Raw genomic sequence first — 27,472 nt, forward strand, 5'->3', positions numbered from 1 at the left:
ATTACTCATATAACAAAATAATGAATCTATATTATAGCATAAATTTTGTGAATATAGTTGTAAATTGTGTGTTGTGTGGAATAACATGTAATTTGATTTGATTCTTGAATGTATCTTTGAATCATTCATATGATGTTTTGGTTACTATATAATCAATTCAGTTCTTAGAATATCCGCATATTTTTAGTGTATCTTGGAGGTAGCTGAACTTCTCTGTTCATTTTTGCTATCAAAAATTGAGAAAGCGCAGAAGAAAGCAGATTTTGAGCGTATCCTCGGAGTTTTTCTCAAATATGTTGCTACTGCGCCTCTAGAGAGCCAACTAAACATACATGCTAAATTAGAACATATTATTTGGTACAGTAGAATTTTAGTTCAGTTCATCAATGAGTGAGTGATTGAGTGAATGAATTACTGTCATTCCGCTTATATAAATAATATAGAGTTTGGAAAGTCTCTATTCATCTGTGTAGCATATTCTTCTCAAACAAAAGCATTTTTAATATAATTTTACATTTATAATCATTCAAGATGATGCTACATTGTAAATCTTACAATAGTAGTGTACAGTTTAGCATCAGCATCAGCCGTATGGAACAAATCAATTGAATTATTTTTTAATTGGGTGTAGTCTATCCTCTAGTGTTTGACAGCAAACCTATGATATTATTATTATTATAATTTACATTATTGTCAATAAAATAACATATTTTCCCACGCATGAAGGTTATATACCCGAAAACTATGCAATCCATTAATGTACTGGATATTTGTTATCAATGTAATTGTAGAACGTCAATTTATTTTTCAAAAGATTAGGTTTTGCTTTGAAATAACAATATGCTATTATTAATAGAAATTTTCGATAAATTTTTATGCTATTTATTTCACAGCTTCGAAAATCATTGTCGATTTAATTCATTAAGATTATACCACATTTGATTAGCTGGAAATGACTGCTGATGAACAGACTTTAAGTTGTAAGGATATGCAGTTTCTTTAGAAAATTGCTAAATCCGTTGAGAGCTTTGTGATAAGAACCTTATCTGGATTAATTTATTTGTGTGCAGGATTACAATGACGAAATTCGACAAGAACAAATGTGGGAGATGCACGTAATAAACAGTGGCAAGTCAGCGACAAGCGGAGACTCGGACGATGCTGAGGATGCAGACTCAAGTCGAGCCAGCACTTGCCCTTCCACAACCGATCACCACATTACCACACCCACTGGTATGACTCAAACATCTTCTGTTTGCACACTAGGTTTTAAAACTATTAAGTTATTAGAATTTGTCATGTATTTTCGAACAAGGTCGAAGGTGTCGATGTCTGGAGTAGATCAAGATGTCTATTTGAACACTCTTCGAAAATGTCATTGTAATTGGCTGGTGCCCTCAACGGTCAAGCCTCATTGTAAACAAGTATTTGACAGGAAAATCCAAGAACGTGTGACTCATTTAAAGATTTGGCAAGTCTACCTGTCTTTCGTTTGGTGTTGAGAAAGTCAGTGGCATTGAGGCAGCTTTTCACTTCACTTCATATCATTGAGGCAGACTCAATGGCGTAACCGTCTCATTGCCCTGCTATCAAAACACTTTCTTAGAATGCCTTTCAACTGCTCTTATTATTCACTTGATGTTCTAAAATGTTTTCCATAGTTGTATGGATTCAAGACAGGATCCTTATCTTCTTCCTCTGATGATTGGTCAAGTTTCATTAAAGAGGTAGGCAGAATAATTCCATCACCGACTCTAAGCCAAAGAGTAAGTCTACTCGCGAGCTTTTCGATCTGAATAATCTGCTAACAAAAAAATTCAAAATATTTAGCATCATATGATTAGAACTACGTAAATATTGTAACAAAAGCTACAGACCGCATCTACAATTTGGTGAAATTTCTGTCTGCTTATTATATCTATTTTGTGAAAATAATATTGATGTAGGCAAGCCCTACATGGATACTAATCATGTGAACGCGATTGGCAAGGTGACTGTTTTAGCAACGAACGTTTGCAAGTAAATAACTAGATGGAGTTTTATGGGATATGTTCCAAGTAGGGATGGGTATCAATACATCGATGTTTAAAAACATCGATGTTTCAACATCAAACATCGATGTTTCAACATCAAACATAGATGTTTCAACAATGTTTTCTGTTCGATGTTTTTCACTTATCGATGGTTTTACCTAGACATCGGTCATCCGATGTTTTTCCAAACTAAAAAGTTAAAACAATTCTAATTTTTTAAAATTTTATTTGAGTTTTTTATTTTATTTAAGTTTGAAGAGGATTATCTTGAGAGGAGATTAACTTTTTCTAGATGCTAGAATAGTAACAAAATATTATCATTATCTTTGTCATGTTTAGTGTAGTATTCTGTTTAGTGTTTTTCGTGCATATATATCACTCTTGTGCAAGATCTCGCATAAGTTTTGACTTCCTGCAGATTGTTATTTTTATTTTCCAATCAGGCTCTCTATATATTTACGTGAGAGTGTTGGATACTTTTGAAGATATACATAACTTCTGTGGACCGTGTCAAGTTTAGGTACTCATTTAGAATTGAATAAGAGGTTGGATTCTTAGGAAGAAAAAGTTTTTTCTTACTACAAGAGATTTTTCCTCAACATGCGTTTAACACCAACTAGTCCTCGTATTGTAAGGAGTGCAGATATCAATTGTAAAGCCGTATTTGACTTACATGTGCCCAGCTGGCAGTAGTCGGTAGAGCAAATGAGATTTGAATATTTTTTTATATTTTTGCGCCTGCTGAAATAAAAATACCATATGGTTCTTAAGGCTCTTATGGCTCTTCAAGGAGCTCATACAAAATTCTGCTATCAATTGCTGCAAACTGCTGCCGCTTCATCAATCGGCAATTCTCACCGCTGCTCTGATTGACTCCACAATTATAGATGCTGAAGAAGTAGATAAATATAAGGGTTCCAAATATTGCACAAGACAATATGGTATCGACACCAATCCAACTCGCTACCATCTGACAAAGGGGGCAGCAGTGTGAGACAATACCGAGTGTGATCGAAGACGGTACTTGGTTAGAATTCCTTATATCTTCTATTGATTTGTAGTACTGCTTCAAATTAATTCTATGACCCTGTGTTTCATTCAATTCGATCTCAGTAATAATGTTGAATCATTTGAATAAATCTTGAGAACGTAATATTTCTGAAGATTTAACGATCAATGCTGATGTATCGCTGATGTATCCAACACATTCAATGAAGAATATTGTTGGTTGAAATTCTTTATCAATTTGTCAAAAAAACGATAAAATATGCTAGTACAAGATTGGTCATGCATGGAGACAGGATTATAAATGAAAGTTACACCATTCAACATATAATATATAAATTACACAAATATATATTCAACGAGCAATAATATAGGCCTAATATGAAACGATGAATATAAAAACAATATGAGAGAGTACGCAGATATAAAAAAATATCACAGATAGCTCACTAAAAATCTTACTATGCTTACTAGCATCGATAGATAATTCTCGTATTTTTCCTTTCAGCATATATCATATATATTTATATGGCTTAATCTGTCGACTTGCTTTCACTTGTGGAATAAAAATTTATAATTATTTTTTCCAACAATATTAAAAATTAAATATTAACTCTCAGGGTTTGAGTTCGGCCGTCAGTGGAATTTGGATAAAATAAAATATCCTTGGAACTTTGAGCTTCTAGTAATTCTTTTAAATAATACTGATATTAAAAAATATTAAATGAGCATATATAGTGAATTAAATATTGATAGATACCAATTCTGTAGATACTTTGCAGATCCACTCTGCAATAATTCCACTCCAAACACAAGTTAATAATACTTTCCATTATCATAATTTAATTTATCATTATTATTGTTCTACTTAAGACTAGAATGACAACTTTCATGATAATTCAATCTATGATAATTATCCATATGAATAAAAATCGAGCCTCTAATTTTGACATTCAATAACTTTTTTATGTGTGCACTGAATTTGATAATTTTATTAGTTGTGTTCCTTATGTTCGGGACCAGGTTCATGGCCTATGAAATTCATAATCTGACTTCAGGACTTTTTCCTACGGTCCTTCAAAGTTTACATGTAATCCTTATGGGAGAAGATTTGTGAGCTGGCCACACATTGAAATAGCTGTTATAATCATTGTGTCATCCAACACCCGTCGGTTGATTGTCGACAAGAGTGTGTGCTGCTCCATAGCCGCCCATGTATTTAATTCCAAACGCCCCGATTAAAAACAAAATGACTATTCTGTGAGTAACCATCCAGCAGTGCGGCCTCAGGTTAAAGACTTATTACATGCGCTAAAGACATTGCTTTGTTTCGAATAATTGTGATGTCTTGGGAGTTTAGAATTGATTGATTTCTATTAAATTATTTATTCTGCAGTTGTCATGAGATGCATTAACTATTTGGCGGTACGAAGTTCTCCGGGCGAGCTAGTTATTTAATCAATTCAGACCAGCGCAATGTCTATATTGTATGTCCATAATAATATATTCTATTGATTACTGCAAAATTTCAAGAAAATCATTATTTGAAATTTAGAGTACTATTCAACGATTTGAACCCAATAATTGAAATTGTAACAACGTGGACAATACAGTGGAGAAAAAATTCCACTCTCTTGTATTTCATTTAGTATTAATTGCAGATTACTTTTGATCTTAGAATTATCTGGATTCAACTTTTTCAATTTCGAGGTTTCAAACTTCAAGCTTTCAAATTTTTAAAGTTGAAAATTTCAATTTGCGAAGATTTCAGGTTGTGATTTTTAAAGATTAAAAATTATTCGAAACAGGAAATAGCATTTTAATAACTGTAAAATATTCTTGTCAAGCTTTGATTATTTCATTGAATTTATCTACAATAAAAATTCCAGTTTTGAAAGTGGAAACATAATATTAAAAATCAATTTATCAGAATAATTTTGATTTACTTCTCTCAGAACAGGCGGTAGGTAGAATTGTTTATTGAGAGTCATTTGTCAATATAAACGCATAATAACTTACATCAAGGATCAACGATAATATACTTCTCTATTTTTAATCATGTGTTTCTAGAAACCTTATATGTCATCATTGTTATTGATTGGCCGATGGAAGTTATAATAATTAGGATGCATGTTGTCAACAAATGAATGGATAAATAGATGCCAATATAGATATAGAGGCGGAAAACTCAACTCATTCCCGTAAATGTGAGTGCGGAATCGTATCAACTGCTGAGAGAATTTTAATTTAATATTTATTATAGAAAAATAATTAATTCATATTTCCTCCTCATTATAATGATATAATCTTACTCCTGCTCTTCGTGGCATTGGAAAGCTAAAGCACAAGAATTGAAGGACTGATAAATAATCCGTGGTTTCTCATTTTCTACTCACATTTGCTCTTGCTTTGCGCCCACATTAATCGAGCTGCAGGTTATGGAATTTTAAATTGATATCTGTAGCATTATTTGATTCTAGAGCATCAATATTTCTGAGAATGGATCAGACATGATCATTTTCCTCAACAACAATATCAGGGTACCTCCGTTATCGGAAAAGCTTTTTTTTAATGCGAAAAACGTTGCCTGCGATGTCTTTGTTCTAATGAAATCCTCTATTCCACGCTCATACAGTACTTCATCCCATATATGAGTATCTAGAATGATTAACTGTTTTATCATTCGCATAGCAGATATGGCTCACTGTTCTCAACACAAAGCAAAAGCTGGATTTCATGATACGTTCCATTCATGTATGGCTTCTAATTGATTCAACTGAGCTGATTTATTTTGAGATGAGTTTTCATGGGACACGAATGATTCAGAACCCGATGAATATTATGAATTAAAGTACCATATGATTGTGTATGCTTCTGCCTTTTTCCAAGCATTGATGCTTGAACTGGATTGAAAATCAATGTCTGCTACAAAGTTTGTATGTCAATACTCGTTTACTAATATCGTATATACTGCTAATAAGAGTGAATACCAAATTGGGAACATGTATTCATCTTTATTTATTATTGACCAGAAAATGTTTTGCAAAAGAAGTAACTGCCACTGAGACCAAAATGAGTGAATCTCATTTCGCAATCATATCAAAGGATATTTCATTTCAAATCCATTATAATTTCACTTGAAAACTATTCCTTTTCTCCGATTAGTCATAATCTAAAAGATCTAAAGTATCAATGATCGGTCAAATATTTCCGATTCGTTATGATTTTTCGAGAATTATAATTTTTTAATATAGTCAATGTAGGAATTTGAAGTTCCACAGAAACATGTAACATTATTATCACAGAAAACAATATGATGGAAGGAGAACTAGCATTATAGAATTTGATGGAAGGAGACTTGCATTTTCTATGAACCAAAAACTGAACACTCCCATAGAATCTAAGGAATTGAAACCAGTAGCCTAAATATTTCGTATAATCTGAACGAATTGGAGAAAGTAAAAAATACATAAAAACATAAATTCATTTTCAAGAAACAGTCACGTATTCATTTATGAGAATGCTCCTCAAGCATTATCCTTATCTATGACATGTATTCATGTTAGAATAGCACCTCAATCCAGATTAAGTCATAATTTGAAATTCAAAAGTGAAACCTCGGTCATGCATAATACGTACACACATGTTCATCCTGCACGTTTTCTCATCAGCAAGAGGCTTCGAACAAAAAAACAGCAGCTTCCAACATAAAATGCACAACCAATATCAATAAATAAACCAATGAAAAATTACAGATTATAATGATACAAAAAAATTCAACCACAAAAAATAGAGTAGCGAAGAAAAAATGAACGACATAAAATATAGGATTTTGTTCGAAGCCTTTTGCTGTGATGACACAACAATGTATAACGCCATGATGATACACATGTTCATCATGCATGTCCTGTCATTAGTGTCCAGCCTAACTCGAATTGATTCAGCGATTGGGTCAAAGAGCCGAGAGTTGGTTTCACAATCCATAACTATTTTCCTGTTGTTGTCCGAATGTAAGTAATTTTCAAAATATTAATGAAACTTCTAAACATAATTCCTTGATTTCAAAAAAGAATCAATATTTACAATCCGCTTTGTTGGCTACATATAGAGTTAGTGAAAATTATGGAACAGCCTAATATTTCTTCTACAAGGATGATTTGACAGTAGGTTTGAATCCATTTCAATTGAAAAACTACTTTTCTGTCGCTTCAAAATTTTGGTCCTTCATTGGATTCGTCATTTTCAATCAACTTAGGGCCGGTTTCCGAGCTCGGGATTTAGCTAAGTTCTAGACTTTAACTGGCTTTAAACTATGGAGTCAGAAAATTGGCTTTCCGAGTCAAAGCGTTAACGTAGTCGAGGACTTAAATAGACTCTGGAGTTTAGAGATCACTTTAGACCCTGGAGTCTATAATTCCGCTTTCTGAGTGAAGGGCTTTTAAATCTAGGACTTGAATTAGATTCTCGCCTCTTTCCGAGTCAAGGATTCATCAAAAATCGTCAAGTCCAGGACTAAAAACAGCGTGATTTTAAACCCTCGACTGGGTTTACTGACTTAAACTCAACTGAGCAAACACAATTTAGTTATTGTTTTGGAGTAGATAAAAAGCCAAATAAATGTCATGGAATACCTAAATTATTTGGATTAGTCCATCTAAATTCATAATTTATAGTTTGCAAGTTTATTTTGCAATAAAATCGTATTAGGATTATGCGTAAAAAACTATCCTTATTAAAACAAATACGTTTTCAAACTCAATAGCCTAATGAGATTTCTATTCCAAAATCAATTGTTAGGATCAATGATCAATAATAGCAAAACGTAAAATGAAATGTTTATTCATTCATCTTTCAAAAAGTTAGTTTTTGCTTTGAATAGGCCTACAAAGAAATCGAAACGTATTTTTATGTTTACAGAATAATTTGGACAGCATGCTAATTTTAATTATCCTGCTGCAATCAGCTGTTTTCTTTTTGCTATAATGCCAACAATACAACAGCAAATATTGTGAATTTCCCTCATGTTTACTGCGTTAAAGTCCTGGACTAGAATAAGTCGAGAACTTAAAATAGACCCCAGAGTTTAGAAGACAAAATCGTGACTCAGAAAGTCGATTTGGACCCAAGGGCTTATCTAAGTCCTGGACTCTGTAAGTCCAGAACTTATAGATCTCGAGCTCGGAAACCGGCCCTAAAGGTTTTGTTATTTTTGAATAAGAAGGTGATGGTCATATCGTCATATGATACATGATTTCGAGACATCATTTCAAGAGAAATCTTTGAAGAAGATTAAAGCGGTTAGAGATATCGATGTGTGGTCTTCAACTTTCATTTTCTTCAGAAATTGTGTAACGAGATATTTTCAATTTAATTATAAAACGATTATATGACACCTTTTGAAATAGCTTAAAATGAATTTGTAATAGTGTATGGAGACTATATCATTTTTACTGCTCTCATAATATTAGAACTACTTGAGTCATCAATGGATGAACTGATGAAGTTTTATAGTTTTTCATAGTGTAATGAAAATTATTGATTAGTAGCCTAGTCCAGTCACTATATACATTGGTGCTTGCTATTCATATTGTAGCTCTGACTTTTCTATTTATTCTTTGGATACATGAGAGAAGTCCAGAACCAATCTTTTCATGCAAAATTTCCTTGTGAGTGGTCCAAAAACCTCGTATTTTCGGTTCATTCGGTTTTCAGCTATTTCCGCCAAATCGGTCAGAAAAATTTGCATGAATTTTTTAGACTATAACATTTTGAATGAAATAAGATCATTCGGAACTCTCTATATCCGATCATGATTTTTCAAAAATGAGTAGAATCTAAAGAAAAAATCAATTTTGATGAATTTTAGTTTTTGATCAACAATATCTCCCGATTGTTACCATTTATTTATCTATCATTTACAATCAACTTAAGGACAAAGAAAGAGAAACTCCTGTTATTCTCCTCTATATCCTCCCCTGCTTTCGGCTAACAGTAGGTACTAATTAACTTCCGAAATACTTGATATGATACATAGCAATCTCCTAAACAATATCAATCAACTTAGCCTACTATTAATCTACTTACCCTACTACCGTACAGCAAAAACAATTCTATCGATTGAATAAAACTGATTAATATAATTCAAATTTCAAAACATGGATGAGTTGAAGATTACGACAACCTTAAAGGGAATTGGAATTTGGAGGAATTTGGAGGAAAAGTATTGATACACAAACTGAACCGTACTACAAATTGACAACAAGGAAATGCAAACCAAATTGTTATGCTTTAGATATTATTAACACCCGAGAACGCACAATCAAAATATTAAATGAAAACAACAATCATCTTCACAGAGAAATTCAAGACTTGGAATTGGAAATTATGATGAGTTATGATAGAATACGATTTACTGCAGGAGATTGATCGATTGAAAAATACTGTATCTAGTCTCAACACTCAGATCAAAGAATTGAATACAAACCCAAGCTTACGATTAATGAACTCTGACCATGGACGCTCTGTATCATATGTTTCCTCTAATAATCGAGACTCGAAACTAGCAACACCCGGTATTATTAAAATATTCGCTGACAGCCACGGTAGAAGTATGGGAGAGAAAGTTTCCAATAATTGTCGCGTATTTAGTAGGCTATTATCAAGCCAGGAGCTAACTTCGACACGGTTACATCCGAATGTCTGAGTGAATGTGAAAATCTTTCTCGCAATGAGAAGGTGGTTTTGATGGGTGGTACCAATGATATAGATTGATTGATTGCCTTTATTGAGGGCAGAGTTAGGACTTTAGGACCTCTCTGCCACACAACTATTAACAGAAAATCACAAAATAATAATCTTTTGAGATCAATAGAAAAGCTATTAACGGAACTGACTGGTGTTCGAATGCTGTTATCAACTATTCCACATAGGTACGACCTTTCTCCAAGATCACATATCAACAAAATCATAGCAGACTCCAATTACAGGATCAAACTGATGACCAGACTCTTCAACAATGTGGAGCTGTGGGAAATGCATAATTTAGGAAGAAGATTCCAAATTCAGCATGGCCTACATCTGAACTCAATGGGGAAACGTGTTACTGCCGATAAAATCGTAGGTCATATTCAAAAATTCAACAAATTGAAGCAGCTTGGCGACATCACAACTCAGCAACATAACTGTTTAAACTAATCACTTCGGACAAAGATCATGGTATAACATTGGTGAATAGCAAACCAAGGTGTATCAATCGTTTTGAATCTTCTACCAAAACAACTCTGGTGTCTTCAGCCGAAATTTCAATCAGAATAATGCACCTCAATATACAACATTTGAAGAATAAACTTTCAGAAATGAGTGTGGTGTTGGAGGAGATAAAACCGGATATTTTGTGCTTATCAGAACATGGTTTGAAATCATTCGAGATTGAACAGGTAAATATAGCAGGTTACAGTTTAATTATACATTTTTCTAGAGAGACTTATAGAGGAGGTGGTGTTGCAATATTTTCCAAAAATAACTGTAGATACAAAATTAATATTATAGAGTCCCATTGGTTAAAAGAGCTTTGCATGGAGAAAATTATCGAATTCTGTTTAATTTCAATCTTGTTGAGAGGGGAGGAATTTTATTTAATGTCTTTGTATAGATCTCCTTCTTCTGAAGTAAAACCATTTATAGAAGCTCTAGATAAGATAATGTCAAAACTATCTACACATAAGAATAAAATCTCAGATTTTAACATAAATACAGCAGAAGATACGAATAATAGTTATTCACTCAAAGATATGCTCCTGTCTCATAATTAATTCACGTCTATGTATAGAAAACTTTACTAGGGAAACATCACACTCCAAAACAATAATAGATAGCATAGCGACCGACTTAGATGGATCTTTTTGTAGGAGTGATGTTCTTGAAACTTATATTTCTGATCACCACTCCCAAATAATAGACTTATTGAAAAAATATACCTGGTAATTTGTCCCAAACACCCCATATAAATTTCAGGGATTATAGTGAACGCAATATAATAATGTTTTCTTTGAACTTCTCAGTGAAGAGACATGGAATGATGTGTATGAGTCTCCAAAAGTTGATAATATGTATGAATCTTTTTCCAAGTTATTAAATAATTATTATAAAGATAAAGCTTTCCCTGTAAATTGTAAAAGATTGTCTCAGAAAAAATTAATGGATGACCCATGATGTGAAGTTGGCTAGGGAGGAGTATATGGGTGCTGCTCTCTTCTATAGGCACTACAATAATTATATTTACATAACCTTAATAAAACAGAAGAAACAAAAATCTAAAAAGATTCTTAGAGCTTGCAGAGCTGTTCTGATAATATGTATGAATATATAAATAGAAAAATTTCATCTTATGATAGCTTGAGCAAAACTACATGGGATATTATAAATAATGAAATAGGCAGTAGAGCTAATAATAAGCATGAACCTATAATTAAGATTAGGATAGGAAATGAAATTATTCAGGATCCTATAGAAATTCTAATGATTATTATGTATCTGTGGCAAAGAGAATAAAAGAAAACAGAAATTTACAGACTTTAGAATACTGTGGAGGAAACACAAGATTTTCATCAAATTCAATGTATCTGGACTCCATATTCAAAAGTGAAGTACTTGAGATTCTTGGGTCACTTAAGAATAAAAAATCGGAGGATCATGATGGGTTCTCAAATTGGCTTGTAAAGAAATGTGACAAACTCATATATACAACTTTTATTATTAATAAATCCTTTGATTATGGTATATATACCATAAGGATAAAGATAATATAGAGAAATCTAGGCCTGTATCAATTGTTTCAGCATTCTCTAAGATATTTGAAAAGATAATAGAAATGAGAATGTTTTCCTTTTTTAATAAATTCAACTTTCTCAGTACCAATCAGCATGGTTTCATGAAAGGCAAATCTACATTAACAGCAGTTGTCAGTTTTGTTAGTAAAATAATTCATAATTAAGATAATAAAAAACATTCAATTGCCACTTTCATTGACCTGAGCAAAGCGATTGATACTGTCGACCTTACGATACTCCTAGATAAATTGTACAGAATTGTCATTAGGGACAAGCATAACATTTTTTAAAGTCGTATCTTACGAACAGGACCACAAAGTAGAGGATTCTTCTTCTCTGTGACAGGACTCAATATACTGAAATGAAATTGGTAGTAATAGTAAGCCCAACTTAAATTGTAGATCTGGATTAGAGGAGGTCAAGTTTGGAGTCACACAAGGTTCTGCCTTGGGTTCCCTCCTTTTCAACATAATATATATAAATGATATTAGTATGAGTGGTTTAGGGGCAGATATAACCTAGTACGCAGATGATACCACTATTTTGAACTCTGGTTTTGACTGTGATTAACTCGAGATTGATAACTATGAATCAGTCAATAGCATTTGCCAATGGTTCAATAGTATTAATCTCAACCTGAACTTCCCTAAGACCGATAAAATGATATTTTCAAAATAGTAAGTGTGATGTCGATCTGTTGTTGGATGACAAAATCATTCATAGTGTGGAAGTATGTAAATTTTTAGGTCTACATATATATTCTGGTCTTAGAAAATAGTAACATGTGGATAGAACCTGAACTAAATTAAGTGCGGTTATTTCCATGTTGAGAACATTGGGCCATATGAATAAAGTTGAGCATTTGCCTATAAAATATGGAACATTTGCTTCATTTTCTATGAATAAACGTGAGCAAAACCTTTGCTCATGCTCATCAAAAGAATAGTTCGAGCATTTGCTCAAAAGTAAAAGCTTATACTCAAAATTGTATGAATAAACTAGAGCATTTGCTCAATTTTTGAAGCAAATGATTCAAAAAGGGTGAGTCTAGTCTAGAGCAGCTTATCACCTTTTTCTCAGGTGAATTGGCTCAACTAACTCGTATGAGGAAGAGGAAACTATACCAGATACGATCACAACCAATAGTTGAGAACTATAAAACTTTTTTTAGATTCAACCATGATATATTATCATTATTCCTACAAAAGATAGCTATATGATATAAAGATTGCCATCACAAAATAGGAAATAGGCATTTAAGAAGATGAGAGTGTATAAGATTATGCTAAAGATTATTTTTGAGTAGTTGAGAAGTTGATATTGTGGTAATTATTCATATTGAATGAAAAAGACTAAGAAATTGTCAAAAAACCACTGATTTATTGGTAATTAGAAATACCGGTTTCGGTTATTACACCATTGTCAATCTCTGATAAACTCTGATAAACTCTGATAAACTAAAGATTATTATAGAGATGATATTTTTCACGCTATTATTTCAAAATTCTAAACTCAAGTAGCCTAAAACTTAATTCATAAATAGAAAACAGAGCAGATGACGCTAACACAAGCGGTGTCTCCTACTTGCATATTTAGCGCTTACGTGAGCTATAAAAACAAAGTGAGGTCACAAAGGCGAATCAGCTGATGAAAAATCTTTAAAATACGTGAGCATTTGCTCCAGAGTTCAGGAGCATTAGGTAAGAATATAAGGTTAAGCTTATTCATATAAAAATGAGCAAATGCTTAATGCTTCTACTACCTAATACTCATGAGCAAAACCTTATGCTCCATGCTCATGGGCATATGCTTTGGTTTTATTCATATGGCCCATTACCTCGGTACTGTTCCTTCGGAGCACTTAAATGTATATATTTTGCTCTGTTTGAGAGCCATTTAAGATACGGGATAGCAGTTTAGGGGAACCCATCTGCTAGGAATGTACAAAAAATATTAATTTTACAAAAAGAAGCCATCAGATGCATGTACAGACTAACGCTATATCAATCCTGCCGTAATTTTTTTCAAAGCCTCCGGTATTCTCACTTTTCCCTCTTTGTTTATTAATCATGCTATAATGAGCACTATTGATAACAGCCTGCTGCTAACTAATGCCCATATTCATTAGACTGATTACTCGTTGCCATCGCTCAAACTACTTAGTTTTGCTGGTAACGCCAATGATAATATTATAATCGATTTTTAAATGGAAAATATTTTAATTTTAAGTTTTTGCAATGTATTGTATATGAAAATGTTTATATTTTTCACATTTGTAAAGTTTGTTTAATGATTTTGACAATAAATATTTCTTTTTTTCTTTCTTTCTTTCATGAGCACAGAATTAGGTCAGCCATAAACTATCATTTGCCCAGAGTCAATTTATCCATTTCTCAGAAGAATATTTTTTATCAATGAATAACATTTTCCAATAAGCTCCCCATCAGATTGAAAGATCTAAAAATACACAGAGAAAAGTTTCAGTTTGAGGTTAAGAAATATCTGCTGGATAAGAGCTTTTATTCCGTTGATGAGTACATTAATGCATGAAATGTTCTCTTTTGTATCCATGTTGTATTGAGTTGAATTCTAGTATTGACTAAACTTTTGTGTAATCGGATATATAGTAATCAATGAATGACTGTATTTATAATTTATTTGACTTGAGTAATTATCAACGTATCTAATATGTATATGACAGTGATTTTCTGTGATATTTGCTCTTATGTACCTGACGATGTCCAAGTGTTTGCGTAAAATGCGAATTGAATTGAAAGCAGCTCCCAGATGAATGGAAGAAAAGTATTATTTGTCATATTCACAAAAAAATAGACAAACTAGACTGCCAAAGCTACAGAGGAATATATTTGTTGAACACAACATATAAAATCTATCCATGTATTTACAGGCGCTCCAAAACGCTATAAAACCGCCTATCTTGAGTGTATCTTTGGCGTAATTTCGAAGTCCTCTCAAGACGAAATTACTAGACACTTGCTAAACTTTTGTACCGAATTTGAACATCACGCTGAAAAACGAACATTACATTTGAACGCTGAAAAATGCTAGAAAACTGCCGAATTTGAGCGAGTAGATGATATTTGACAGTGGGAGGCCACTTTTTTGCTCAAAATCCCCCTCACTCCTCTCACATACTCCCATCACACCTCCACCCGCCCTCGCCCCTCCCCCCACAGGGTGGGAGGTGTTCTAAAAATAGATTTCCCCTGTTCTAAAAATAGATTTTCCCTTCCCCTTCACCAGTGAAGACGAGGGGGCTCTCTCTCTTGCAAAATAGGGTTTTCCCTTCCCCTGCTCCAGTGTAGATGAGGGGGGTGGAGAAAGAGAAAGAGATATATATCTCTCTCTCTCTCTCAAATGGATTTTCCCTTCCCCTTCACCAGTATAGATGAGGGGGGTGGATATCGAGTGAGGGAAAAAATAATTTCCCTTTGAGGGGGAAAAATTCCCTCTCTACATCGAATGCTATACTGACAGATTAAAGTGAATTGAGAAATTCCCTATCTCTCTCTCTCTCTCTACATCTAATGCTATACTGACAGATTAAAGTGGATTGAGAAATTCCCTATCTCTCTCTCTCTTCTCTCTCTCTCTCTTCTCTCTCTCTCTCTCTCTCTCTCTCTCTCTCTCTCTCTCTCTCTCTCTCTTCTCTCTCTCTCTCTCTCTCTCTCTCTCTCTCTCTACATCTATTGCTTAATAATATATTGCTATACTGTTGGATTAAAGTGAATCCTTATCTCTACAATAATCTAAGTTCTATAATATCCATATTATGCTTGGTTTCCAACTGACAGTCAAGAGTTCAATCAAACTGTTTATCAATATTATGCATGTGTAAAAAATTGAGCTCTTTTGCTGTACAAATATCCCAGTCATTATTGTTAAAGTGTTTTCTCCGACAATATATAAGTATAATTGGAATGAGCTAGCATATCTAAAAATACTTACATATTCTCAGACCTATTTCACTTGGGGGAGCGGGGTATCTTAATACTCAACGTCTATAGTTACCATGAAACTGTCTTAAGAATATGCGATTCCCACTCACATTCAATTCCCATGAACAAGAATTAAAACTTCTGATGTTATCCTCATTCAAAACCACTGAATATTCTTTCGGTAACTTAATAGTGTGTTTAAAGTCACCTTCACTATCAATATCGATAATTTTAAGGTGAATTTCACCATTATCGGCAAATGTTACCTTCATTATTACAAACCAATCAAAAGGATAAAATTCATAACTCCAATCAGCTAGTGGATTTGCTTCTACAGAGAACCCATTGAAACTTCTCCAATCAAAATAGTGAGACATTATGTGAACTTGTCAGCTCGAGTGTTTAGAGTGAAGTGACGCACGCGCGCGTGCTACGCTCCCTCTTGTTGAATGTTTCCCCAGAGAAATGACAGGTGTGCTACGCTCCCTGTGGGGTGAATGTTTCCCCTTCCCAAATTCTATAGATAAGAGTGTTCGCCTTCATATAACTCCTACATAAAACTATTACATTCAATCATAGACACATGAAAAAATGTATAGTCTGATTTATCATCTTGAAGTAGCATGTGTTAGCAAGAAAACCGTTAAAGTTCACTGTGTTTCAAATTTCTCCCTCATATGCCAAGTGTTATCCTCTCACAAGATTTTATGTTTTCGGAGACAATACAAAGCCTTTATACTGGGCTAAACCCATTTTTGTAGTTATTATTTCCACAACCTGATTTTCGGAAAGGTTATGTTGCTTAGCTTCTATCCAATTCATATTAAAGCTGATGTGTGCATATCCACTGACAATATCGTAAGCTATCTTATGGATGAATAAATTAAGATAATCTATGAATGCAGCCGAACATTGCAGTCTCATGACAGACCCCCCTTCCGAATTTTTAATTGCCTCAGCTATTTCATCACGAACGCTTTTCACAGCGACTTCCATCTCGTTTTTCTTAATAAAATCTCCCATATCATTTTTAGTTGCATACTTGTCTGCAATTTGATTAATCAGAATAGCAATAGCATCTTTTGTAATGAATTGTTCAATACCATCCATAATATTAGCTTTTATTGCACTCGCCATTTCAGATAATCGTTTTTCAAACTCTTCCTTTGTTAATGAAGAACTAGTCAATTTCTGCCAAGTAGATTCTAAATATTGCTTATCAATTGGTGATGGGTGTGTTTCATTTACTTTAGTAAAAATTTCTGTACTAAGCTGTTTCAATTTAGTATTGAGGTAGTTTCTGTCCAAGACCTCCAAATTCTTCATTTTATCTGATATGGCTTTTAATTCCTCATCTAAATAACCTTTATCAACTTTATTGTTGTTAATACTGTCCAACTGGGATGAAAAGCTGTCTGTTGAAGTTTTCACTTCTCCTAGAGTAGATTCTGAAGTTAGAGTTCTCTCTGCAATAGCTTTATCAATATTGGCACTAAAATTTTGTAATGAACTTAGAATATGTTCTCTTTCAGTTATGCTCACACCGATATTCTTAGTATTTTCTGAAATGAGTTTGGTTATTTGTGAATCTAAATAAAATTTCACAGCTTTGCTGATTCCTTGCTGATTTATCGATTCAATTATTTTCTGTGTTATCGAGTCAATATCACACGTAAGATTAGCACTACTAGGTGTATCAATCTGACCGAATCGATGCGAAGTCATCGTAACACTAAACAATTAGTTTTGCTTCTTTTAGCTCTTCAATTATAGACGCAATCTCAACATCATGTCCAGTGTTGCCAGAAGCTTTTGAGGAATAGAGTAAATTCAATCTTTCCACTAATTCGTCAAAATTATCAAAGTATTGATAAATTCTATCATGAGAATTATTTTTTGCAAATTTCAATAAACCCCATCCCTTCTTTTTACTAATTTTTTTACTGGGGAATAACTTCTGAATCATTTGCGATTTAATTCCCTGATTATGTTTAACATACCCTCTTTGATCTAAATTTATGCCTGTAAGTGTTAAGATTTTTATATACTTATCCAGATCTCTCTGATTATAGAGATTCGAATTCAGTCTTGAACTGTATAATAACTCAAGTAAACCATGTGTTATACGAAATCTTTCATTATAAATATCTATATAACCATTATCGAGTATTACTTGCTGATTTCCAATATAATACACATCATCTTTAGAATTGTATGAAATTCCATAACTAATTGAATTATTCAATTTTTTCACATGAAACGTTTTTAGGTATTGTGACAGCACCTCATCGTTTTTACTAGAACCAAGTAAACTGTTTTCAAATTTAGTTGAGCTTAAAAGATTCTCTGTTGAACTCCCATAGCTTTTATCATAACTCGACTCCCCCTCCTCCTCATCATCAATCTCCATACTCTCTTCTTCCTCTTCTACTTCTTCCTTTTTTGGTTTTACACCATGATTAGAGTGGAAACTAGATTTGTTTTTTCCCAGTTCAATTATGGGCTCTATCAACAGTGAGAGCGTTTTCCTATTGTATTCCTCCGATCGTTTTTCAAAATTAAGTAAGCTTTTATGCTTGTCACTGATTACTTTTCTCAATTTCTTAATCTTATCGATTAAAACAACGTTCTTTCTATTCAGTTTTCTGCTGCACGTTTTAGACAACATGACTGTACAAAGAATTAATCTCTACTGAACGGTAAGAAACGTATCGAGCGAATCTCGGTACTTGCCGCTATTAATTCCGCACTCAGTCATAATAGTTACAAAATTATGAGGTCTACGATTCCAAACTTTATGGCAAAGTTTACTGAAATCTTTATAAGAAATATCTCCTCCAACATGATCTCTGTGAATAAATTTGAGACTCAATAAATCTATCTTGAAGATTATAATCATATTTGCATTGTCCCTAGTGAAATGTTTCTGTGTAGCTCCATAACTCTGAATTAAATATGCTGTGTCAATATTACGATGTCGACCCATAGTAAAATATTCTCTTATTTGAGGTACATGATTAAGTTGTAAATCGTCAAATATAACTGAAGAATATTCTGATATTTTGTTTGGATGTGGTATAGATTCAGAATTGTTGTTTATATGAAATTCAATATCCTTCATGTTGAAAAAAACGTTTTTTAAAAAAATATATTTATCTTGATACTCACTCTTAGTATGCAAGTATATAGTTTTTAATCTCAACCCATTCTTTGAAAAAATTAAATTAAATAGCAAATTGGTCTTACCACAGCCTGAAGAGCCTATTATAAGGATCCTTGCATTTTGAGGTAACAACTTACCATTTTTACACCATGTTGGGATTTCTTTCTGTCTTATAATATTGTCGAAATTCACTATCGGGATATTACTCATGTTAGACACATGTACAGCATGTGATCTGATAAGGAACTAATCATTTTTCGTAAGTTATCAAAGGGGGGTGTGTCACTCACCACATGGGTCTCTGAGTGAGTATGGCTTATGACATCGGAATGCGGTAGACATGTGTTCACTATCACTCTCCTTTCGCAGTAATGCACAAGCAAACTGATAGAAGTTTCTCACTTCAATATATCGTTCCCTCTCTCTCCCGCACCCTCTTTACAAGAATGCATATGCTGTGCTTCTCCTTATCTATGCCTTAGTGAAAGATTTTCTAAAGCAAATTACGAAAATGAAACTACAGATTGGAATGAAACTGAGAAGCATTTTTTGATAAAGACGTATTATATTTACACCAAATCTTTGTGACATTTACACTGAATGCAATGTATTACAATATGATATTACAATAGATTATTTTTCATCTAATAGTTGACTTCTACTAATATAACTAGGTGTTGAAAATCCAATCCACTTAACAAGCAATCCTTTTTTGTCACACTTTAATATTTTTTCAATCAGATATACTTGTCTCTCCGATTTGTTTAATTGTGTTTTTTTAATTTCTTCTCCATAAAACCTACCACTAATTACTTCTCCATTTAGATCTCGCAAGCTGTACGTTACAGGTTGAGAAGGGAATATAGAATGAATCACAAAATACTCTGTGCTCCAATTTATGTTATAAGATTCATCAAAAAACCCCTTTTCTTTGAGATTTGTACAACATCTCCTAGCTTAAATTTTGGTTTTGAATTTTTCAATTTATATCGTCTATTGAAAGCCGAATTCAAAGACATTAGAACACGATTACGATCTTTTTTCCTCACATCTTCAGGTTTCATTCTAATTGAAGTGTGCATTGTTGCATTCTAATCACGAACCAAACTGTCTAGCTGCGTTATCCAGTTTTTGGTTCCACGTTCAGTTGAATATCTATAAATTTTTGCTTTAATTGTTCTATTAAACCTTTCAACTATGGAAGCTTTCTTATCACTATAAACATGGTAATGTTTAATACTGTATCTATCTAATAACGCTTTGACTTTTGAATTAAAGAATTCTGTTCCCTGATCTGATTGAAACAACTTAACTCCCTTATTTTTAGAAATAATTGGTTCAAGTGCATCAAATACAGATTGACTTGACTTGTCTTTTAATGGTTCACAATATGCAAATTTTGAAAAACAATTAATAACAACTAAGATATACCTATAACCTTTATTGAAACGTGATAAACTGCTTATCTCAATGAGATCGGCTTGAAGCAAGTCTTTTTCACTTTTCAACTTATATTTGCGAGTGGGATAGTTGACACGTGGCACCCTATGAAGTTCTAACGCTATCTTAGATCTAATAATATTCATATTTACAACCGGAAATCAAAATTAGTGGTGTTGGATGATCGTCGCGGGACATACTGAGCAATCAGTTAGAGCGTTGTTGGCACTCTATTATGTCCAAAATGCAAAGTGTCCACACTGTTCTCTGCAATGTATCTCTTATCGTCATAAGGACTCAAGTAGATTTTTGCACATTCAATCTTATACATGGTGTGATTATAGGATGTCATCATATTGAATTTTTCAATGTGTTCACAACGTTCAATCAACGATTTCTTGTATAAATGAAAATTAAGTTTTCTACATTTCACTCCGGTCTGTACACCCTTTGCTACACATTTATTTACAGGTTCTTCATTCTCATTATATACTAAATATGAGTAAAGTTTAGATCGAGGCCCGATAAATTCACGGACGGGTTTTGAGGCTGTCTCATCCTTGAACTTTCCTACAACTTTATTTCTCTCCATGGAAAAGCAGGGGTGGTAAGGAGGGTAGTTACTTGTGTCGAAAAGGTTCAAATTTTCTTTAATCAACTGATACACATTCTCCACTTTTACATTTAAAAGAAAACTATCGGTATCCGTCATACAGAGTTCTATGCAATCTCACAGTATAATTTTTTGTAATTTACAATAGAAAAAATCGTAAATATGGAATTTACTCAACTCCAGTATGGAAAACCCGGAATAGATAGGCTTGTCCATTTTTAGTTCCAACTTACGAGAGAAAACCGCAATCACGTTCGGACTAATTATTTGCCAGCGTTTGCATAACGGATTTGAAATGTACTTATCTAATCGTTTTTTGTCTGTGATAATTTTAACATTGATATGCTTGCGAACTGATTGAATAGTTTTTCCAAAGATCAAGTTACAACAGGCCTTAAAGAATGATACTTCAAATTTATTTTTTGCGGTCTGTCTATTGCGGATATTGAAGTCGATGTAGCTTTTCAGCCAGGAAGATTGGGAAAAGCTAATTACGCGATGTACTTTCATTAATTGCAAACCGAGCTGAAGGTAGAGTTTTAAATTGAGGTAGTGGACAATGTACTTTTCACAGTCAAAAAGTGTGTTCATGAGCTTTTTGGTTCCAGTTTGACCGTTCTCATTTGTTTGATAGTTTGACAGCAATTCATGTGGAGGTGTTTGGTGGAGAGGCGCGAGTGGGAAGCTGGCATGCTTATCATGTAACTCTTTCGGATACTTGAGATCACATTCTATTACATATCCAGTTTCTGAATTGCTGTCCAAATTTGCGAAATCAAGCTTGGAAATTTCTTCCTCTGTGAGGAATTTGAAATTTCCAACAGGTAAGTTTCGGCTCATAGCTTCCGAGTATAAACTGTTTGCATCAATATAAAGGAGATAATTACTCGGTTTTGAGGGGTCGTATGTCTTAGGTAGATGCTTGTTATTTGCCTCACAATAATGTTTACCGATAAATGAGACCCCGCCCCTCATCCCCGCCTCAAACATGAGATGCATGTCAGGATGTGTAATCAACTCTAGTTCAACTTTAGTGTACTTCAACATACAATTCCAGGTAAAGTGCGCGAGGAAAAAAAATTGAGTGACATCAAGGTCGTATGAGCTAAAAAGCGTAGACCTCATAGATTCAAAAACTTCTGCTAATAGCAACACATCCAAACATAAATAGAAATCGTGATATTCACCGAGCGATTTCAGTTTGAATGTCAAGAACACTCTTTGCGCATGCTCATATTCTTCACGAGACAGAGGTGTATCAATTGAATCATTATGAAAACATTTGATGGGAGGAAGTGATGTTTCCGCTAATTTTTCGGGACAACTCATGTATGAGTAAGGATATATTCCTTTTTTCAACAAGAGATGTCTGTGTTTGCATGGCGGATCATGAAACACTGAAAATAAACGTTCGAACTTCTTTTCCATGTCTGTACTTTCTACCAAATTACGCACCAATACTTCCAAGGATTCGCTCATAAACTTGTAGGAATCTAAAAATTTAATTTTGCCTGCTGAAAGTGTCAAAAATGACGTATTTGGGATGCAGGAAATTTCTTTTTTGCATTAACCAAGCGCTTTCAGAATGAAATGTGAATCAAACCCGGAGAAATTGTGAAAATAACATGAAATGTACTCCGGAGTACAAGCTGATAAATTACAAGAAACGTGGGCTGCACATAGGTAATTTCCGGTTTCATGCGCGTGGTGACGACATTTAATATCGGTGTCTAAGAACGGATCGGCACAAAGCCCACAGTTTACCGAATTTTGAAATTCGCGCTCTTGACTTTTGGATAAATGTTGCATTGGAATTTCACATTTCATATCCTCATACAAAATGTCGCCGAGATCTGTAATTTCCTGAAGAAATTTCTCCATGATTTTTTCATCTAAACTACTCGATCTATGGAGTACAGGTCCGTAAGCGATTTCCCCGTTCACATCGATTACAAAAAAACAATACCCGCAGGGAATATGTCACACTGTTTTCTTTGTATAGCTATGAGTAATGTCATCGGAATCGGATTCATCATCATCATTATTATCGATATTAACAATGTAAGTTTCTAAATCTGCGTAAATGGTATACTTTTTCTTCAACATGGCACCTAGTTTCTTGAATTTATTTGTGTCTCCGCGTTTAGGATACGAAACACGCTGTGATTCAAACTTGGAACAAAGCTGTTCATGTTTCATCAAATTTGCTTTGCCATCACAATTTTTAGATTTGTTTGATGTAAATCTATGAAAACAGAAATTACAAATGTGTACTTGACCATCGTGTTTTGAAAGGTGATAGAGAAGATGCGATAATCCGTTTTTCCCATTCGCGGTATCAATTAAACAAAAATGTGTTTTTCCTGCATCAGCTTTCAGCATTAAAAGATTAATTTGGTGCTTAAGAGTGCGGAAAATGCTCGTGCGGTAGGGGAAAAACTTTTTGTTGTCATACGCGATGACGTGAATTGCAATATCCGGATTCAGTATTTCAAATTTCTTAATATCGCATGTCGTCACCGGAAAATTTACACCTTGCGTATTAAGTGTATACAATTAAGTGTACAATTTACACCTCGCGTATACAAGAGCAAACTTCCTTGGTTTCTGATAGAAATATGCGAGGACTGACCATAAAAAGCATTTTTCGTCAGACAGATTTTTGACATTTATTATGCAATGTTTGTTTTTAAGAAACTGGGGTGTTTGAATGAAACTGGATGTGAATATTGGATTGAATTTAATCACGTTCACATCCAGTGAGTCATCTTTCTTCAACACCCAACCGCTGCCATGTCAAACAAAGTTCTCAAAAGATGACAGGATTTCTCTTATAGCCAACATGAAATGATCATAAAAATCTTTATAATACTCAAGCATGTTTAGCGCTATGTTGGAGTAACTATGAAGATTGATGGGAGGTGAGACAGACTCGCTAACCCCATCATCCATCACCACCAATTTATACAAAAAAACATTTAAGACAATGAACCATTTTACATTGCCATCAAGCCGTGCTGCGTGCTCCCTAATTATGTCAAAAACGCGACGTTTTGATCTCTCAAGCACGTTCTCGATGCTGATTTCCTCAGGATCCTCAATGTTAATATGATGGCGGACCATGCTGGAATTCACGCCATGTAGTCTGCGTTCCCTCGGCATGATGATGATGATGATGACGATGTTAGATTCTGAAAAACAAAAGAATAATGATCAGGATGATATAGAATTAGAGTGATAGAGTAAAACTGCATGTTTTTAAATCAGTTGTGAATTAGCATTGGTAGAAGAACGCTGTGTGAAAATGTTATCTCAACAACACATAATGTTGCATGAAAGATTAAGATTATTAACTTTTGATAAAAGATGGACAAAATCTTCTCAGCATTTGTCGGCGGAAAACATGGCGAAAGAGGGATTTATATTCGCATGTGTACCAGACATTGTGCGCTGTGTATTTTGTTCAATTTATTTGGGAAAATGGGAAGAAAGTGACATACCAGCAATAGAACATGCAAGGTACAGTCCGAACTGTGCATTGAGAAAGAAAGATAATATAACAATTGGAGAGGAGAATTTCGATAATAATATTCTATGTCAATATGAAGAAAGATATTTAACTTTTAATCGTGTAGAAGATTCATCTGTTCAAGGAGAGTATTTTGAAAATCATCATCGTCATCTACATTGTGACTATTGTAAATCATTATCTGATAAAGCAGACTATTTTGCGAGAAATGGTTATTTCTTACATAAAAATCACTATCTGCAATGTGTCTATTGCAAATATATTATCAAAAATCCATTTGAAAAAGTAATACATTTACTGTTTTGTTTATATGAAGAGTGTGAGAAAGAAGGGGGAGGAGAAGATTATCCAGATAAAGCATATCGTAAAGATGAGCTAAAATCACATTCATGCAGTATGCTGTAGAAGGTTTTTTGTCCTCCGAGGACAAAAATCCTCCCCTCCGAGGACAAAAATTGTCCTCCGAGGACAAAAATTGTCCTCCGAAGACAAAAATTGTCTTCCGATGACAATTTTCCTCTCCTCCGACTCCCCTCTGAGGATAAAATCAAAGTAAAAACGTACTTACATGTGTTGGTTGATGCCTGAATGACAGGTATCTCCTCGGCTATAGATGTGCAGGTATAGATGGCTATCCGACTATGCTTCCTTTTTGGATTGTGTGGTAACCTCTCAGGTATGTTGCCTTGTGGAGAGCTCAACTGCTTATGACGTTGGAAGCCGAGTTGTGAGGTGAGCACTCCAATGCTGTGAAAACAATGGAATATTTAATAACTGATAATATTAGAAATCAATAAGCATCACGAGAGGCGGGATGCTATTCGAAAATATAGGATGTTTTAGTGATTGTAACGGTTTTTTATGATAGGAGAGAATACTTACAAAACTGAATGATGTTGATAACAATGTGGGAGGATATAGCAGCAGGTGTTGTTCCATGCCTAGTCCTAGGGGAGAATTTTTTTCGTCTTGTAGCACAAGTGGGTCTCACTCAGCAGCCACTGTCCCCACGCTGAGTCCTAGAGGAGAATTTTTTTCACCTTCTAGCAGGTGTGGCTCTCACTCAGCAGACACTGCCTAATGCTGAGTCCTAGGGGAGAATTTTTTTCACTTTCTAGCACGTGTGGGTCTCACTCGCATGAGTCTGGAACAGAGAGAGAAATGCATGCTATATAAACAGATGTAATGAGAGGAAAATTGTCATTTACATCAGAGTCAGATTCGAGTGTGCTCTACTTCACTATCATACGAGATGAGTTCGTCATCATCATCAACCTCATCCTCATTCATCCTCTCAGATAGCCCACCACCACATGAGCGTATCCTCAACTACTGGTAACAGAAAGCTGCCCTCGCTGCCGAGGCGCCCGCTGCTGCACCTGCTCCTTCTCCGCTCACCATGGAACCACCATCGCTGGGCGAGATTGTGCTGGGTGACAGTCCAGTTCAACACTTGGCTCCACCTGCTACCTGGGCACTGCGGCATGCGGTGCTAACAGCGCTGAGCAACAAGATCAAGCAGAAGCAGGGGAAGAGGAGGTTGGTGTTTGACGAGCCTGAGGTTAGCGGGGATGAGGATGAGACAATCTTCTCATAAACAAAGGTTAGTTTCAACAAATATTATTAACTTGTATGTGTACAGATTTTTTTATAAAACAATCGATCATTGGAAAAAATCTGTACACATACAAGTCTTTGATTATTAATATTTGATAGCAAGGAAATATTATTTGAACTGATTAGAGATACAATTGAATTACGAGATATTAGTGTTTACAGTAATCACTCATGCATAAATTATTCGATAGCAAGGAAATATTATTTGAACTGATTAGAGATGGAATTGAATTACAAGATATTATTGTTTAAAGTAATCGATCATGCATAAATTATTCGATAGCAAGGAAATATTATTTGAACTGATTAGAGATGGAATTGAATTACAAGATATTATTGTTTAAAGTAATCGCTCATGCATAAATTATTTGATAGCAAGGAAATATTATTTGAACTGATCAGAGATGTGATTGAATTACAAGATATTATTGTTTAAAGTAATCGATCATGCATAAATTATTCGATAGCAAGGAAATATTATTTGAACTGATTAGAGATGGAATTGAATTACGAGATATTATTGTTCAAAGTAATCGATCATGCATAAATTATTTGATAGCAAGGAAATATTATTTGAACTGATTAGAGATGGAATTGAATTACGAGATATTATTGTATAAAGTAATCACTAATGCATAAATTATTTGATAGCAAGGAAATATTATTTGAACTGATTAGAGATGTAATTGAATTACAAGATATTAGTGCTCATGTATAAATTATTACTCACTTTGAGATTGTGTAGTGAATCTATTGATCAAATTCTCTAGTATGATTTGACGAATCTGATTTGATGATAATCTGAAACAAATAAGACACTAATCAAATATTTTTCAACAGAAACTTGCTGGAATGGAGAACAAATCATTGCTTGTCCCCCTGATGAAGGAAGTGGAGAGTGCAGAGGAGGATGAAAGGAGGGAGATGGACTCTGTCCAACTCATCAATCAGCCTGCATCCAAACCCTGGGTGCCGCTGAGAGAGTTGAAAGAGGATGCTCCCTACCCCATTATCAGCGCAAGGGAGCATACCAATAAACACGGACAACGGGTTATTTTGAAAATAAGCAATGCAGGAAGCAAATCATATTTATATGCAGGAAGCATATTTACCACAACAATTTGCTTCCTGCATTAGCACGGAAAAAATAGAACAATTTAATAGAAGTTGTAAAAATTTGGTATTGCTGGTATCACATAAGTCGGGGAATTGGACCGACATAAAAATTTAATAAGCATTAAAAATTTTTATATCTATACAATTTGTCGACTTATGTGTTACGAAT

At 34.0% G+C, this 27,472-nt stretch overlaps 1 protein-coding gene across 4 annotated transcripts in view; it reads left to right on the plus strand.

Annotated features, from left to right (window-relative positions):
• The window catches only part of LOC111053607 (KH domain-containing, RNA-binding, signal transduction-associated protein 2), a 1,288,254-nt gene that overhangs the window by 1,211,353 nt on the left and 49,429 nt on the right, over positions 1-27,472 (plus strand). For all 4 annotated transcript variants that reach the window (XM_039441331.1, XM_039441334.1, XM_039441333.1 and 1 more), the window contains one exon: positions 1,071-1,233. In XM_039441331.1, coding sequence (XP_039297265.1) covers positions 1,071-1,233 — 163 coding nt within the window. The remainder of the gene's footprint in view (positions 1-1,070; positions 1,234-27,472) is intronic.

Source organism: Nilaparvata lugens, chromosome X (assembly GCF_014356525.2).
Source record: "Nilaparvata lugens isolate BPH chromosome X, ASM1435652v1, whole genome shotgun sequence".
Taxonomy (NCBI): Eukaryota; Metazoa; Arthropoda; class Insecta; order Hemiptera; family Delphacidae; genus Nilaparvata; species Nilaparvata lugens.